Here is a 16,879-nt window from a genome sequence, read left to right as displayed (position 1 = left end):
CGTAAAATATTTCCTGTGCAATGACGGAGCGAAGATAGAGGTTTGAACCCGCTACGCCTGGATAAAGACTTAATACTTTGGACCACCCAATTACTGACAGGATAATTTGATCTATGATTGTTTTCTTTTGATAGATTTCCTATTGGAGTTATTAACCAACCCCTTGGATGCTTAAATTGACTAAATGTGCCCAATTTTATTACTCCTTTGGCGCATAAATCGACGATAAGGCTACAGTCTGTTACAGGCCTTAAGTGTAAATGGACTGAAGTATGCCGGCGCTTAAGACGTCCCAATAATTTGTATTTTGCTTTTTGTGTTGATGGTCATTGAATGAACGATTCTCATTTGTTTTCTTCTTCTTCTTCTTCGATGGCGCTACAGCCCATATCGAGCTTTGGCCTCCTGCAACAGTCGCCTCCAACTCCTCCTGTCCTCAGCGGCTGACTTCCAGTTTGTCACCTGGAGAAGCTGTGCTGCATCCCCTCTTACCTCATCTTCCCACCTCAGTCTGGGTCTTCCCACTTTTCTCTTTCCACCTGGGTGACCAGTCAGAATTCTTTTTGGGACGCGTGTATCCGGCATTCTCTGTACATGCCCAGCCCATCTCAGCCTGAGGAGTCTCATGTGTGCAGAGATGCTAGGGGCCTTATATATATCGTACAATTCTATATTGTGCCGGATACGCCACTGTTCGCCCTCTTTCACGGGTCCACATATTCTTCTCAGCACCTTTCTTTCAAAAGTATCCAGCATTTCAGCCATCTTTACCGTCAGTGTCAGCGCCTCACATCCATATGCCAATACAGTTCTTACAATGGTCTTATATATGGTTATTTTGGTTTTTCTGTGGACACTACGTGACTTAAACACTGGCAGCAAAGAGAAGTATGTTTTGTTGGCTGCTGTGATTCTCCTTCTGATTTCTGCTGGTTCCTCATTGTTCTCTGTCAGGCTGGAGCCCAGGTAGGTGAATTGGTCGACCACTTCGTATGAGTAGCTGTCTTTAAATAGTGCACTACTTCTTCTTCTGTGTGAGGGGTTCCTGCTCTGTACCATCATTTTTGTTTTGTCAACATTAACTCGCAGTCCTACTTCCCGCGCCGCTGTTTCTAAAGGGTCGAAGACCTCCTTAATGGCTGAAATTGATCTTCCGACAATGTTGATGTCATCCGCATATCCGACAACTTGACTGCTCTTGAAACAAATATTGGAGCCAGTGTCTATTAGTGTTTTTCGTATTACATGTTCGAGCACAATGTTGAAGAGAGTGGGAGCCAGACTGTCCCCCTGTTTAAGTCCCTGTGATACTGTAAATTCTTCCGACAATTCTCCGTCTATTTTGACCTGACATCTTGAGTCTGACATTGTGGCTTTTATGAGCCTAACCAATTTAGGTGGAATCTGGAATTGTAGTAGTATGTCATATAGACACTCCCGATCTATGCTATCATATGCTTGCTTGAAATCAATGAATAGTTGGTGTATGTCTATGTCAAATTCCCAGCACTTTGCCAAGATCTGTCTGACGGTGAACAGTTGGTCTGTTGTGGATCTACCGGTGCGGAAGCCTGCCTGATACTCTCCCAGTAGGTTTTCTGCATATTTATCAATTCTTTGTTTCAGTATCATGGTGTAGATTTTATATGCTGTGCATAGAAGTGATATTCCTCTATGATTTTCGCATTTTAATTTGTCACCTTTCTTGTGAATTGGGCATATTATGCTTATTTGCCATTCCTCTGGTATTTTTTCCAGTGTCCATATTTTAGTTATTAAATTGAATAGCAGATTTCTCAGATGCTCATTTCCATATTTGAACAACTCTGCCGGGAGGTTGTCTTTCCCAGGTGATTTGTTGTTTTTAAGTTTCTTTAGTGCAGCATTTATTTCTTGCATTGTTGGTGGATTCGCTGATTCTTCATTACTTGATTCAGTGGGGATGTTGGTAGGGTGACTTCTCAGGTCGCTATTAGGGTTGAGAAGTTTATAGAAGTAGTTTTTCCACACTGTTTTTATTCGTTCCTTATCTGATATAATTGATCCATCAGCGTCTTTGCATAGTGTTGTATTCGGTTTGAAACCCTTCTTGAAGAAGTTTACTCCCCTATATGCTTCTCTAGGATTATTATTGACAAAGTCCTGTTCCATTTTTAGCAGTATATCATTCAAGAATTTTCTTTTCTTTCCCCGTATCAGCTTACTCGTTTCTTTTCTCGCTTGTTCGTACGCCTGTCTTTTGTTTCTTGTTGACGTTTCCAAGTACTTCTTTCTGAGTATATTCTTTTCAGCTATCTTTCTTTCACACTCTTCATCAAACCACGGGTTCCTGGGCTGTCTGGGCATGTTTCCGACACTTGATTCCACTGCTCTTACAATTGCTTCTTTTATATCATTCCAATCTTTTTCGAGTGATTCTTGGGAGTTCTGCTCAGTGATCTGATCTGGGAGGCTATTTAAAAGGGCGTTGTGATACTGCTCTTTGCCTTCTGGTGTTTTTAGAGCTTCCGTATTGATTTTTGGAATAGTTGGTGATTTTCGTGTCCTGTTGATTGCAATTCGGCTCCTATAGGTGGCCACCACCATGTAGTGGTCTGAATCACAGTTGGCACCCCTATACGTCCTTACGTTTGTGATGCTCGTTGCCCCCCTTCTTTCTATCAGGACATGATCAATTTGGTTATGGTGTCTACCATCTGGCGACGTCCAGGTCCGTTTGTGTATGTCTTTTCTTGGGAATTGAGTCGAGGCCACTATTAGGTTTCTTGATTCTGCGAAATCAATCACTCGGGTTCCGTTATTATTAGCGTGCTTGTGTAGACTGTTCATTCCTGTAATGTGTTGGAGCAGAGGATCCTGTCCTATCTTGGCGTTAAAGTCCCCAATTACCATCTTAATGTCGTTCGATGGTAATGTGTCGTAGACCTGTTCGAGTTTCTGATAGTATGTATCTTTCATTATGTCCTCTTTATCTTCCGTTTCAGCATGTACGTTGATCAATGTTACATTGAAAAATTTCGTTTTTATGCGTAAGCTGCACATTCTTTCATTGATGGGTTTAAAGTCTAATATGCATTTTCCCATTTTCCGGTCCACAATGAAGGCCACTCCGAATTTATGATGTCTTTCATTTCCACTATGCAGTATCGTATGCGTTCTTGTGTCAAATGGCTCAGATCCTATCCATCTGGTTTCTTGCACCGCCATTATGTCAATTTTATATTTCGTCATCTCCCTAGTGATCTCTCCTAGGGCTCCACTTCTATACAGCGTCCTTGCGTTCCAGGTAGCTATTTTCAAGTCCTTATTTCGTTTGCCGGGTCTTTTCCTAAGTTCAGTTGTTGTCCGAGGCTCTGTGTTAGGATTCGTAATAGCGTTGCTTTTACAGGGAGAGGTTATTAGCCTCTCGCCCAACCCCCTACCAGGAGGGCCAGGGTTTTTCTGTAGGGGTTTCCATCCCTTAGCTGGGGGGTTCCGGTTTTATGGCGCCGGAGATTCGCCATTCATCCTCTCCTATCTGCTATGGCTGATGGTATTGCCATTGGCCACATTGCCCAGGGCTCGCGGGGCTTAAGAGACCACTCGTGGACGCTAGGAGTAGGACTATTGGTAGTGTTGCTGATGGAATGCAACAGTGGCATTACACGGTATTTGATGAGTGACACATTTTTCCCAGCAAAAAATGCGTCTCCGTGACCCTACCAAACTTTGAGCCCCATTTGTTTTAACATACCTAAATACGAGGTTACTTCCATTTTTCTCAAGTCCGTTGAATAAATGAAGAAAAAAGTATTATGGGAGTTGTTTTATATATATTTTTAACTGGTTTCCCTTCTAAGGCAATGCTATTTACATTATTAGTGTAATTTTACATTTAATTATTTGGTTAGCCAAAAAAAAAATAAGGAAGGAGCTAAAAATAATTTTTATGGGCACTTTGCACCTAAATTTTAAATGTCATAATTTTCATTGAGTTTTCATAAATTTCATTGCAACAGTTCATTTTATTAGTTATTCGATTCCCTTCCAGACACTGCCTGAGTACCTGGCCCAGATTTACCAGACCGGCCGCAGCGGAGGCGCCGCGGTCGTGACTAAGGCGGCCAAGAACACCGACCCGCTGGCCAAACTGTTTGCCGCGCACGACGTCACCGAGACCTCCTACCATTTCCTGTCGCAGAAGATAGACCTGCATCTCTGCGACGACCCGGGACGTAAGTATTACTATAAAAAACATATTTGTCATTGTCTCTTAGAACAGCTGTAACAATCTGCATCACAAAATCTAGACCAGGCAGTGCCCATATATTAAATAAAACTTTCAAATGGCTAACGATTACTAACTGAATGGATAAATGCGTCCCACTGTGGCGTTGTGGGTTTAATTCCTCTGCAAGTCCTTCATAATTGCAGAAACAATATTTTCGGCTCATGTTGATGCCACCAGATACTTGAGTCGGGCCATATCAAGATTCAGAAAAACAGAAGGTATGTTTGAGAAGATGTATGAATGTGAATGAAGCAAGGAATGTGTCCCAAGACCGAGTTGTTTAGTTTATTATTGTTTTATTGCGGTATTTTAAGTAGGTACATAGTTATCTATGTCCTAATACAATCCTTATATACATATACATATAAATATAGTAACACATTTAAAATGAATCAATCACATATTTTCGTAATTTAATTTTAAATGTTTTTATGTTTTCTTCTGATTTTATTTCTTCTGGTAGCTCTCCAAATATCTTCAACGCTCCGTACATCAATGACTTTTGACTGTGCTTTTTTCCTGAAGGGGAGTCTCAATTCATTTCTTTTCCTCGTCTCATGTGTGTGTTTGTTCTGTAGTTTATCAATTTTTCTTAGGAATTCACTAGACGTATGGCCATTGATTATCTTGAATACCTCTGAGAGAAACAGCGTGCTGGTTACTTAGTTAATGATGCTAGTTAGTAAATGTAGTAGTTTTTCAAATATTGTGTGGTTATTCCTAACCAAGGAATGTTTCTCCTTACTAGCACATAGTGCGCAACGTGCCATTTTACCGCTGGCACATTGTAGATCTATTTTCGGCGGAAACTAGGCATTCTAGCAGTGCGATGAAAGACTCATCTTCTGATAGAATTTGACAATTCATTTCAATCCTTGACCTACATGATTCCTTTCAGCGGGCAGATCCTCCCACCCGCACCTGACGGCCGGGGCCGCCCTGCAGGTCTCTCTTCAGAGGCTACAGTTTGACTACTATCCCTATCACCTGGCGTCCGCAAATAGGAACCACTGGCCTGGTTACAGGTCTGTAATCCTTTACTGTCTAACTTCTGGAAGAAAGATATAAATATGTCCTTGGTGATTTATGTATTACCTCAAGCAGTACACTGCTCAAAAAATTAGGTCGGTCATCCACCCTGTGTCGATTTAGACAATTTTAATTTACTATGTTAATTGCTATTTTAATATGTTTTTTTTTCGGTTTCATGATAACTCAACACATTGACAATTCAACCCACTTTTAAAAAGTAATATAAAGTCATTAGAAACGATGAAATTATTTTTTTTAACCTAACCCAACCTAACCTACTTAACACAGTTAATAAAGTTTTTGTTTCATCACTTTCCATGACTTTATATAACTTTTTAAAGATGCGATGAATTATCATTGTGATGATTTATCGGGTCACCGTTTTTTTCGCATATTTCAACAGATATCAATATGAAAAAAAAGCCATAGTTCAGTACCACTTGCCCAATATTGGTCAATACCAGATGCATGTGACAGACGCGCGCTGTGAGCTTGACTTTCCAAATCACATGTGTGTGCGTCACCCGCTGTTGAAGGGTTAAATAGGGAGGTTATGCAAAAATTATTTCACATACGATATTTCTTCTGGCATGAGAAGCTTTACTGCCAATATCTTGTTATTTAAACATTTTAAAATTTGTCTATGTATTAACTTAATTTTAGGCCTCTCGTCCACAGGGATATGCAAGTATCCAATACTCAACGATTGAATATTACCGATTCAACATTGCGCGAAGGTTCGTACACCGACATACGTTGCTGTGATTGTATAAACTCGTCGGCAACGTCAGTCTCCCGCGACCAGCCGGACGAGGTCATTGCCACTCACGTCATTGAGACTTAAATAACTCAATATGACATCACTTGTGTCAGACATTTTGTGACAATGCGAGTGCTTTAGATCAATGCTAAGAATGTCAATAGTCAACAAAGAAAGACAGGATATATAAAAGACAGCTATAGCAATTCGAAGCATTACTTTTTACATTTCGAGACATTTACGTTGGACTGGTGGTGATTTCAATAGCAACGTGTACGGACTATACGTGACAGGTTGTTTGCGACGTATGTACACGACATAAGTATCGGATACTTGCGTATCCCTGTGGAAGAAGGGCCTTACTTTACACTCTACTTTATTCGTAAATGCTTTTCTTAACTATATAAACATATAATTTACATAGTATTTGATTAACTAGGGAATCTGCCGCCCCACACACACAGTGGCTCAGCCAGGCTCTCTCCACATTCCGGGGCAATCTGCTTTCTCTTTTGGAGCCACAAGTGAGTACTCAATTTAACTGTAGACAATCTATCAAACCATTCAGTGAACATTTTATTTTTTATCTAATTTTTAAACCACTGTAAACACACTATATTTAACAGTTTTTTTAACCAAGTTGCAAATAACTTTTGTTTGCCAGCATTATCCTTAGGATACTATTAAAAAATCATTTCTCTGAAAATAACTAGTTATTCTGGGAAACTGCTTATGGTAGAGTATTGCAAAAAAAAGGGTAAGTTATTAGTTATTACAAAAATATAATCAGCTGGCGCAATGTGAAAATTGAAAAAAATGCTATCAAGTAACACAGATTGCATCCACCAGATCATCAGTCAATAACATAAAACTATATGTACAATGAGTGTGATATTATTTATATTATACAGGACTATACTTACTTTCCCGGCAAGTAGGTCTCTTTAGTGATTATTACTTAGGGAATTTTGTATACGGTTTTGCTTGCAGAGCGCATAATATTAAAAACACTGTGCATTGCAAGTTATTGGAGATGGTATTTTTAATAGTGGTATTTATTTTAATTACATAGAGGAAGTATCACAAAGTATCTGATAGACGAACAGCAATTCATATTTCCACAGCAATTGGACTGTAAGGGATAGTGCATATCACGTGCCACTTGTGACTGGCAAGTTTTTGACTTTGAAAAAAAATATCACCGGCGACAAAAATGACATCTACATGTTTTACTTTGAATACGCTCAGGAATCGCTGGCTAGAGTCTGTCGGATTCATCCCTGTATATTGTTTGTTCCATATTTTTATTTTTTATTTTTTTTATTTGTGTGCATTACAGATTGATGCAATCCTATTACAATACACATGAAATATAAAAAGCTTTAAATGAAACATTTTACAATAACCAATATTTTAGAGTTCTTGCCTAAAAAAACTTTTGAAATCTTCAAGGCCAATGTTGAAAATGTCAAGAGACCTAGAGGTATCATTTAGCAGCACCATAAAACAATCTTGAATGTCGGATATCATCCTGAGCAGTTTAAGATCGTCAGCAAAAAGCAAGCAAGTGGTACTTTGGGTGCACTCTTGAATGTCATCTATTAATATCAAGAATAGAAGAGGTCCCAAGTTTGACCCCTGTGGTATTCCTGAAAATGCCGAGAATTCCCTGGATTCATGGCCTCATATGCATACATATTGTGTTCTGTTAAATTAAATTAAATTGTTTAGTAAGAAGTAAGTAAGAGGGCAAAACCTTGTGTACTTTTTAGTGAAGTTATTTTGTAAATCATAACTTTATTTAACATTTTTTTAACTTGTTTGAATAGAAACTTCCCTCTGAAGACCACGCAGATCTTCCAATGGACCCCCAACGCCAGGCCACCCCTCCATCCTCACCGCACAACGTTTCTACGCAACCTCGTAAGTTTTAAGCCGCTTTCATCAGTCAAACTGAGCATCCACTTAGTTAAAAATTTACAGTATTCAAAAAAAATATATGAATTCCGCACAAGATCCATCCCCAAATGGGGTATGTTGTGAGGTTGAAGTGAGCAGGGAAGGATATAAAAAATACCTATCTAATTTGTCTTTAATAAAAAGGTTGACAATTTACATATTCTTCTTTTCAGAAAGCAGCAGTTCTCCGGCCAGGAAAATGGTTCTTCAACAACTGGCAAAATTAATGACCACCTGCGTGATTCTCCGTCTAGAAGATTACACTCTCTACAAGGTAGATATTTAAAGTGAAGCTCTCTTATAAGTATCGGATTATATACATTTGAATCAGCCCTTTTATTCTTCAAATATGAGCTAAACACGTACAGCCTTACTAAAAAAAAGTGGTGTAAATATTACGCGGCGTGTAAGGTCAAAACGATGAAAATTACCATGGCGTTTGTTTGATAAAAACGGTTTTAAACCAGGCTCAAGGCCGGCTTTACCACATCAAAATTAACAGGCGTGTATGAATATTAATTACATAGTGAGACGGGTAATCTGTAAAACTGAATGGTTGCAGTCTCCTCCCAAAAAATAAAAATAATCTTCAGAACTGCATGTAAGGCCTTTTTTCCACAGGGATGTGCAAGTATCCGATTACTGAACGATTTAAGTATATTAGTGACTACTGCCATAAATCCAGTCTCATAAGGTTCATAAATCAAGTATATAATCTACGCATTCGTAGATGGCATTCAAAAACTCCAAGTTCATCCTTTTTGCACAAATGACGAGTTTTTTTTAAAATTTAAAATTTCTTTTCAAAATCTAATATTCTGAATCTATCCAGGTATCGACCGGGGGGATGAAAGAGGTACCGAAAGCCTTTATCTGCAGCGACCGGGACAGATTTTCCTTACCTGATGAAGTCAGAGCTCTTCATGTTGAGTTTACGCACTTCTACTACCCTGGTGACATCCACTTTCCAGGTACGCTATCTTCAGGAATCAATACAACAGTTTGCTCAATTAATACAATTGTTGTAATTTGTGTGTTTTTGAAAGACATGCCTCTTTTTCCTTTTGGAGTAAATGTTTTATTTTTTAATGTATTTTTAATGCACAAAATCGACACCCAATGTGATGTTGACTCATCAGTTTCCGGACACCTTGTATATGGTCAACTGCGTCTCATGTTAAGTTCCAAAAATGTAAAATAAATAATTATTTTGAACCAGCTTGGTTACTGCTTGATGTTGGAGATTATGTATTTTTATAATACAAATTGCGTACATCCAGTTGCTATTTTAACAATATTGAATTTGTTTTTTTTTCTTAGTGCCTCCCCCGAAGCTGTTTATCCAGGTAAACCCCACCAGGGTGCTGTTTGATCTGGCCAGCTGTCTGTGGTGCAACTCTTTCATACTGAACCTGCTGAGCTGTCTGCAGGCCACGCAGGCATCCAGCGAGGCCGGGGACTCGGACCTGGCCTATGTGGACATCAATGTGGAAGCCATCATGCCTAGGGTGAGCGCTGATACTTCTCAATTCTCTAATATTAACCCCATGTGGCAGTGTAAACCATCTTTTCCTTTAAAGATGTTGTCTTTGGCGTCAGAGGAATCATCCACTGAACCCTTCAAATAAATAATAAATAAATTACATGGTTTCTTTTTGTGTCTATGGATTCTTGAAGCAATAATAACACCTTTCATAGCAAATCAAGTGCCTTTGATTTCGACTAAAATCTTTTATAATTAATATATCTCACTGTCTCTCTCTCTCACTCTTTGTGTTGCAACCCTCTGAAAATACCTCTTGCATTTAGTTCTTGATTCATTCTATGGTTTTCATCTATTTATTTTGCAGGTGATAGTGCACCTTTTGGAAATAACTTTTACATTTGGTTCAATGATGTTAATTTTGCAGGTGATTGTGGACGCGGGCAAAGATTTCCCCTCCCAGAAAGATCGGCCACGATCTCTGCAGGCGCAGGTTTCCCGCGCCACGGTAACCAACAGCCGGGGCCCGGCCGGGGGCGCCACGGAGCTGGCCGGCTGCCTGGCCGCCCTCACATCCTCCGCTCTGCTCTCCTCGCCCTGCTGCACCGATACTATGCTGAGGCATGCCACTGGTAATATTCATATCTTCCTTTCTCCAACCCCTGGTTTTTAGTCCTATATCACCGCGATGGTCCAACGCTTTGTAGGGAACCCGCTTACACAGCCCTGGTGTAAACTGTGCGCTCTAAAGCTTATGTTTAGACTTACAGAATTCAATAAACTACTCTCAGTAACTATATTATTTTAACTAGTTGAAAGCATAAAATTTGTCCAACGACATTTTGGGTTATCTTCTAAGGCCATTGATTGATCAATCTGACGCACCGATTAGCCAAGTGGTTTGTTGAGCAATGCTCTATTGGCCTGTTTCCAACCATTTTTATCCTTGATCATCCATCTGGAGAGCCCACTTTCATAGACAATAAAATATCATCAAAGTAAAACCTTTCAATGTTAAATTAATAAAGACGAGTTAATATTATATTTTTTATTAATACATATCATTTGTTTTAAATACTGTAATACATAAACCAACGAGATAGTATAATATTTTTTTCTGATACAGCTGTTGTTTATAAAAAAAATATTTTAGACTTAAAATTATTTTATACTGTCTGTCCTATGTAAAGAAGACTTGTTTGTAATTGAGTTTTCAATGAAATTAATTGATTGTTGTTTAATATTTCAGACGATGACAAGTCCTCGCTGCCCACGGGAAAGGAGGCCCTAAGAACTCGTGCCCTTTGGGGGCAGCCTCGAAGTGTTTGGTGTGTGCGGCTAGAGCCAGTTTGGGCTGACTTTTGTGGGGCGAGAGCCAGCCCACACAAACCCACACCGCTGCTTGATGCTGTGCCCTTCACTCTATGGGTAATAGTCCATTCATTTCACTTTCTTTAACCCCGAGGGGCAGGACCCGTGCATTTGCAGTGTTGAAAAATTGTGCCCACGAGCGGTACAAAGCACTGCAGTTGCAGTGTCGACCTTGTACATTTACTTTTTCTTTGGATATTATCTCTACTAGTTCATTTTTTCCAAACGTTTCCGGCTTTCACCCAAAAATTTCAAAATTATATGGAAGATTGGAGTCGAATTCAGACTTAGAAGAGATGAGATGTTGATTGGACGGGAGGCAATTTTAGATAAGGCTTGATAGAAGAGAGGATATTTGTTTAGAGAGGGACAGCCAAAAATATGTGATCTAAAGTTCCCACTTCTAGACCACAGAATGTATAATCTGAGAAGTCAAGGACGTGAATTCTAAAGAGGTGAGAAGGAACGGAACAATTTCCAATCCTCATTCAAATAAGTGAGGAAATTTCTTTCTTTGGAGAAATCGGGGAATTATTGAAACCATGGTTTTGATTGTTTTGAGATCCCAATGAAAAACCATGTATGATCGTGTGAGAAATGTGGAGATCCGCAAAGAGTACAAGGCGTAGTGAGTAAGATTAAGAAAGTGACGCTTAGATGGTTTGGGCATGTAGAGCGAATGAGCGAAGAAAGGAGGGTAAGGATAATATATGATGCGAACGGCGTGTTGGTTAGTTAGTTAGTTGGTTTTGATGGGATAGTCCTTTGTATTGAGTCATTAGGACAAAAATAAAAACATCACTTTATCAAGTATGGTATTGTCTACATGTAGGCTTTAACGCAAATATCTTTTAATTTATTAAAGTTATATGTATAATATGTATTATAAATATGTTGAAATCCCCCAACACAACTTGGCCCTTCTCACTCAAAATCTGCCGACCCCCGTGTTAGCTGATACAATGTTTGTCACATTTGATTGCAATTAACACAGACATAGGAATTAATAGACGAGAAGATAATGGCGAGGGGTAAAATCAACTGTTGAAGAACGAAGAGGGTAAAGCTGACTGTGATTCGTCAATAAATCAATCTGACAGTAAATAGGCATCTCGCATTATAATATCACCATTTACTTCTTAAAAGTAAAATCTGCTTTTGAATAAATAGACATTTTTACATGGGAGCGCAAATTACTCGCCACGTTATGAACAAATTTGCGAAGTCCAAATTCGGCAAAAAAATTCGGTTCTATTTTCAGAGTCGAATATTTCGTTTAAGTATTTAGTTAAGACACTTTTATAAATGTTCATAATTTACTTCCCAGCAACCAACCAGCTTTGTGTTTCGCGTCCAGACGTTTCTCGATGTGATAGTATATGTTTCTAAAACTGATCTATATTATACGATGTGAATATGCTTAAAATAAAGTAAAATAATGCTTATATATGGAATGTAATACGACAATTGGGTTTATTCTCTTTTTCACATCTATTTTTACAAGTTTTCATAGTACAAGTCAACATTTTGCCGTGTTATTTCGTAAAATGAACCGATGATGCCTCGACCATAGTTCGCACAAGAATGATGACGTCACGTTTTCAAATTTCACTTGAGGCCATACGCGAGCACAGCCGGTTCCAATGGAACCGGTATGGGGAGTGGGGATAATACGCTTTTAATCACTTAGGGCAGGTCTACTAATATTCATATAAATATATATAAAGAACACAATTTTAAACTTTTTTCCACTTGTTTTAATTTGACCGTGACCGGTTTCAGCCTGTTAGGGCCATCTTCAGACTGGTACAATTTTGTCTTAAACTAAGGTTTATATACATAGGCAAATTACATTGAGGGGTCAAATAAAAACAAGTGGAAAAAAGTTTAAAATTGTGTCCTTTATATATATTTATAATGGAATTCCACCACGAAATAACAGTTTCAAATATTAAAATATTAATATTCATATGTCTATGGCAATTAATGCCATTTTTATGTTTGAAAGGTTCCCGTTATACCTGTTATTCCCGTTTTCGGCCCGTTCCAGCTTTTCATCAAATTGTGATCAGTTCTCAAGCATAGCGGTTTTGTGATAACTCAACACAGTGACAATTCAACAAACCTTTAAAAAGTGATATGAGTCAAAAGCGATGAAAAAAACCTAACCTACATAATCTAGTTTTTGTTTCATCATTTTGCATGACTTTATTTATCATTTTTATCACGGTCATGCTGTTATGCTTGACAGCTGATCACAATTTGATTAGAAGCCGAGAGGAGCCGAGAATGATCAATTAACGGGATTGAACCATTTGAAAAATTTCAATGAATCGAAATAGTTTAAAATTACCCAAACAATATGGTAGTTCTATGTGAATTTTAAGCACATGATTTAATACACAATTTATATAATTTAATAGATAATTTAATTTTTGACTTTAAATTTGTTTTGCAGGTTTACATGAACATGGATGATCAGAGCTCCATCAAGAGTTCCAAGAGCATGAACAGCTCGATGAACAGTTATTCCGAGAACAGCAATCCCAAAAGATTTGCTGATAGAAATTCACAGGACAAATCTTCTCCTCAATCTAAATTGGAAGACGGTAATTTTTATTTATTTATTTATCGGAATGCTGAGCGCCGATTCAGCAAATTCCGCACATCAATATAGTGTATATTAACGCCTGGGGTATTCTGAGATTTAAGTTGTCGTCAAGTTACTTTAAGGCGATGCACTACGTCGTGTAATATTTTGAATCGAGCCGCTATCATTAACACACCTTACGTAGATGGCGATAAGGCTTAAATTCCCGCTTAACACCATCCATCTGTTTTGATTTATGCAAGAAAAAAACATGGCCAAAAGTGCCTTTTATTTTATTTTGTGGATGTTCAGGCACAAATATTTAAATGTTTTTCGATCATTTTATAAATAACTTAACTCGCCACATTATACAATAAAACCATAACCGAAAATGGGTTCGTAATAAGATTTTGAACTTTAAAGCAGTTTTCATAGGCCTTATACATTATTTTTTTCTGGGCTTGTAAAAAGACTTATCTAAAAAAATATGTACTCGATTATTTCAAAGGCCAACATGTATTCTACTCGCAGTATTTAATTAAAGCATCTGAAACACTTCTATGCGACCAAATTTTCAAACCAAAAACACATGATTTTGCATTACTACGTATTGCATCGCATTAAATGATCTGCCAGATTCATGATTTATCTAGAAATATTCTCGGTTGACATCAATTTTCCAATAGATTCCCACTTTTTGTAACCTATCCCAAAATGAAATGCTGTTTTTGAAAGAAAGTGAAAGACACTCTAATTATAATATTACAAATGAGCAAATGCCTGTTCTCCGGGTCATTCAGCCTGAGCACGGCAGCTCACACCTTTGGCTTGGGATGGCTATTGGAGGTCGTGTTTCCATTCCCTGAGCGATGGGTTCGCCACACTCCCTAATAATAATAATAATATTTGGATGATTTGTATAGCGCCGTTTTTGTGCAAAATCACCTCAAGGGCGCTGTACAAATATAAAATACATTTCTACAATGATCTATGTTATTACTAACTATATATGGAAATAATATACAGTACAATACTTACCTGGTAGGTCACTTGAGATTAACACTTAATTTACATTAAATAATTGTTTATTAGCGAAATTTAGATACAGGATTTAGGACATAATTGGAAAATTGGATACAACTGGACTTTATCTCAGGAATGGTATATTTAATTTAAGGGTATGACAGCTTAAAAAGGTAAGTTTTTAGTTTAGACCTGAATTCTGTTGGACTTGTTATGGATCTTAGTTCCGGAGGGAGTTTATTCCAAGCCTTCGGCCCAGATACACCGAAAGCGCGATCACCAAACTTAGTATTTGGCTTGCACTTAGGTTCCATCAGTCTGCCTACAGCTGATGATGTTGCTGATCTAAGAGTTGACTGCCTCAGACCAGTGTTTTCTGGGACGCATAGTTCAGAGATACCATTTCAGTGATAGATTTAAACACCATCATAATATGTATATATCTCACAGTGATACAGAAGGAGAGAGAACGACTTTCATGAGTCAGTTTGTGCCGTACCCATTCTTTTCTTCAGTTTGTGCCGGATCTCATTATTTTTAACATGCCCCAAGATCTCATCTCTACAGCACTCAGCACTTTCACCATCTCTTAATAAATAAATAATTGAATACTAGAAAACTCAGCTTACTCATCTGATGTATTGCCACTATTCATTGGTTCAAGTACCGAACAGTAAACTCGGACTTTATAAGAAATGAATCAAATATATATGTTATCCTATGGGTAAGCTAACAAGAGGATGGTGAAATACTTCCTTCCCTGCAAGTTCCATGTCTCACTATCATACATCACTGATTTATTAGTAGCGAGGCACGACACACAATTCAAACTCCTGCACCTTTATTTAGATATTTCTAATTTGCAGAGCTGCGGCTGGATACGGAGGCCGATCTCCAGGTCATAGGGCACTGCTCACAGCTGGTGTCCCTTCAGCTGAACCACTACCAGTACCTGCTGGTGCTGAGACTGGCCGAGCGCCTAACGGAGCTGGCCGCCTTCCTGACGCTGGACGCGGCCAGGGTAGCCGGCCCCAGGGCCAAACCAAAGTATGTGAAGCAGTGGCAGTGTGCTAAAAGTGAAAAAGCTAAAGTTTAACTGAAAAACTCCTGAAATTGCGTTACAAAAATTGATTTAATGAAAAAAACAATAATCTTCAGCTATAACATCAATTCAATAATGTCGAATTTTTTTATCGTAGCACTCTAGCACGTTCAAAACGATTGAGATTTTGTCGTTATTTTATATTTTGAAATATATTCCCTTTCTTTAGGGAATTAATAAGAAAACTTTCACATCATATTTTATGTCATTTATTCAATATAAAAATATAAATAATTTTTAACAAGAATAATTATTTTTCTTTCGCATTTTCGCCCAACATTTGTACACAGTTGACACTTGTCACATGAGAACGGGTCGCTTCTACGATTCGTTCTTAAGTTCAACAGCTCGGCTGTGGAACGAACTGCCGGCCTCTGTGTTTCCTCCCTCCTACAACATGGGACTCTTCAAGACCCATGTTCACTCCTTCCTCTCCACAAAAAGACCCTCCACACAGCATCCCCAAAGATGACATAGGCCCTGAGGGAAATTATTTTCTTCAGGGCCTCCTGTGTGGAGTAAATATAAAAAAAAAAAAAAAAAAAAATAAAGTAAAAGATAAACATACTTTTATAATGTATGAAAACTCTGGGTAAGATCTGTCCCTCTAAGCGCCTCAAATGGAATATGATGTTTGTGGCTAGTAATTTCCTTCCGAGGCCTGAAGGATTAACTTCTATATTTTATAATGATTATAATATATTTATCATCCCCAGGAACATGGTGATGGGATGCATCATCCCGCAGGTGGAGATAACGCTGGTGCTTCCCTCCTGCTGCCCCGGCAAGGAGTCCTCCAGGGACCTGGACAGTGTTCTTCCAGACTCTTCCAGCCTTCTGGATCTGCACCAGAATAATACTGGTATGCATGTTATTATGTTTGTATTGCAGTCTCATCTTATTTTCTTCTTGTTCTATTCGGTCACCTCAACAAAGCGCTTCCAGGCGCTGTTTGCACTACTTTGGCGGCCTCCTTCCACAGAGACAGCCTCAAGAGTTGCTTCTCCCATTTTTTTTATGCATTTGTTTTGTGTTAAAGGAAAACAAATATATGCATTTACAAAGCATTTTTTTAGGATCAGAATATTATTTCGTGTACCGATTTTTCATGTTAAACTATTTCTACTGACTCACTGTTTGTTTCACAATAATCAACATCCTCATTCTTATTTCTTCTTCTTCGAGTGGTGGAGGTCAGAGTGGGATGCTGAGATTATCCAGGTAGTCAACGGCTTAGGGAGTCACTTGGTTCAGCACAGATGTGCCTCCGGGGAACTGATGAAGGAGAC

At 38.5% G+C, this 16,879-nt stretch overlaps 1 protein-coding gene across 1 annotated transcript in view; it reads left to right on the top strand.

The window, feature by feature from the left end:
• LOC149413809 (bridge-like lipid transfer protein family member 3B) overlaps positions 1 to 16,879 on the top strand; it is a 74,017-nt gene that overhangs the window by 24,133 nt on the left and 33,005 nt on the right. The window contains exons 7-18 of the mRNA XM_089644742.1: positions 4,031 to 4,214; positions 5,169 to 5,295; positions 6,502 to 6,586; positions 7,892 to 7,985; positions 8,195 to 8,295; positions 8,854 to 8,992; positions 9,342 to 9,529; positions 9,932 to 10,136; positions 10,754 to 10,932; positions 13,334 to 13,484; positions 15,355 to 15,535; positions 16,307 to 16,452. Coding sequence (XP_089500868.1) covers positions 4,031 to 4,214; positions 5,169 to 5,295; positions 6,502 to 6,586; positions 7,892 to 7,985; positions 8,195 to 8,295; positions 8,854 to 8,992; positions 9,342 to 9,529; positions 9,932 to 10,136; positions 10,754 to 10,932; positions 13,334 to 13,484; positions 15,355 to 15,535; positions 16,307 to 16,452 — 1,780 coding nt within the window. The remainder of the gene's footprint in view (positions 1 to 4,030; positions 4,215 to 5,168; positions 5,296 to 6,501; positions 6,587 to 7,891; positions 7,986 to 8,194; positions 8,296 to 8,853; positions 8,993 to 9,341; positions 9,530 to 9,931; positions 10,137 to 10,753; positions 10,933 to 13,333; positions 13,485 to 15,354; positions 15,536 to 16,306; positions 16,453 to 16,879) is intronic.

Source organism: Hesperophylax consimilis, chromosome 21 (genome assembly GCF_061612785.1).
Source record: "Hesperophylax consimilis isolate HC1 chromosome 21, BYU_Hcon_1.0, whole genome shotgun sequence".
In the NCBI taxonomy this organism is placed as follows: Eukaryota; Metazoa; Arthropoda; class Insecta; order Trichoptera; family Limnephilidae; genus Hesperophylax; species Hesperophylax consimilis.
The sequence above is the reverse complement of the archived record's forward strand: the minus strand, read 5'-3'. Positions and strand labels throughout refer to the sequence as shown.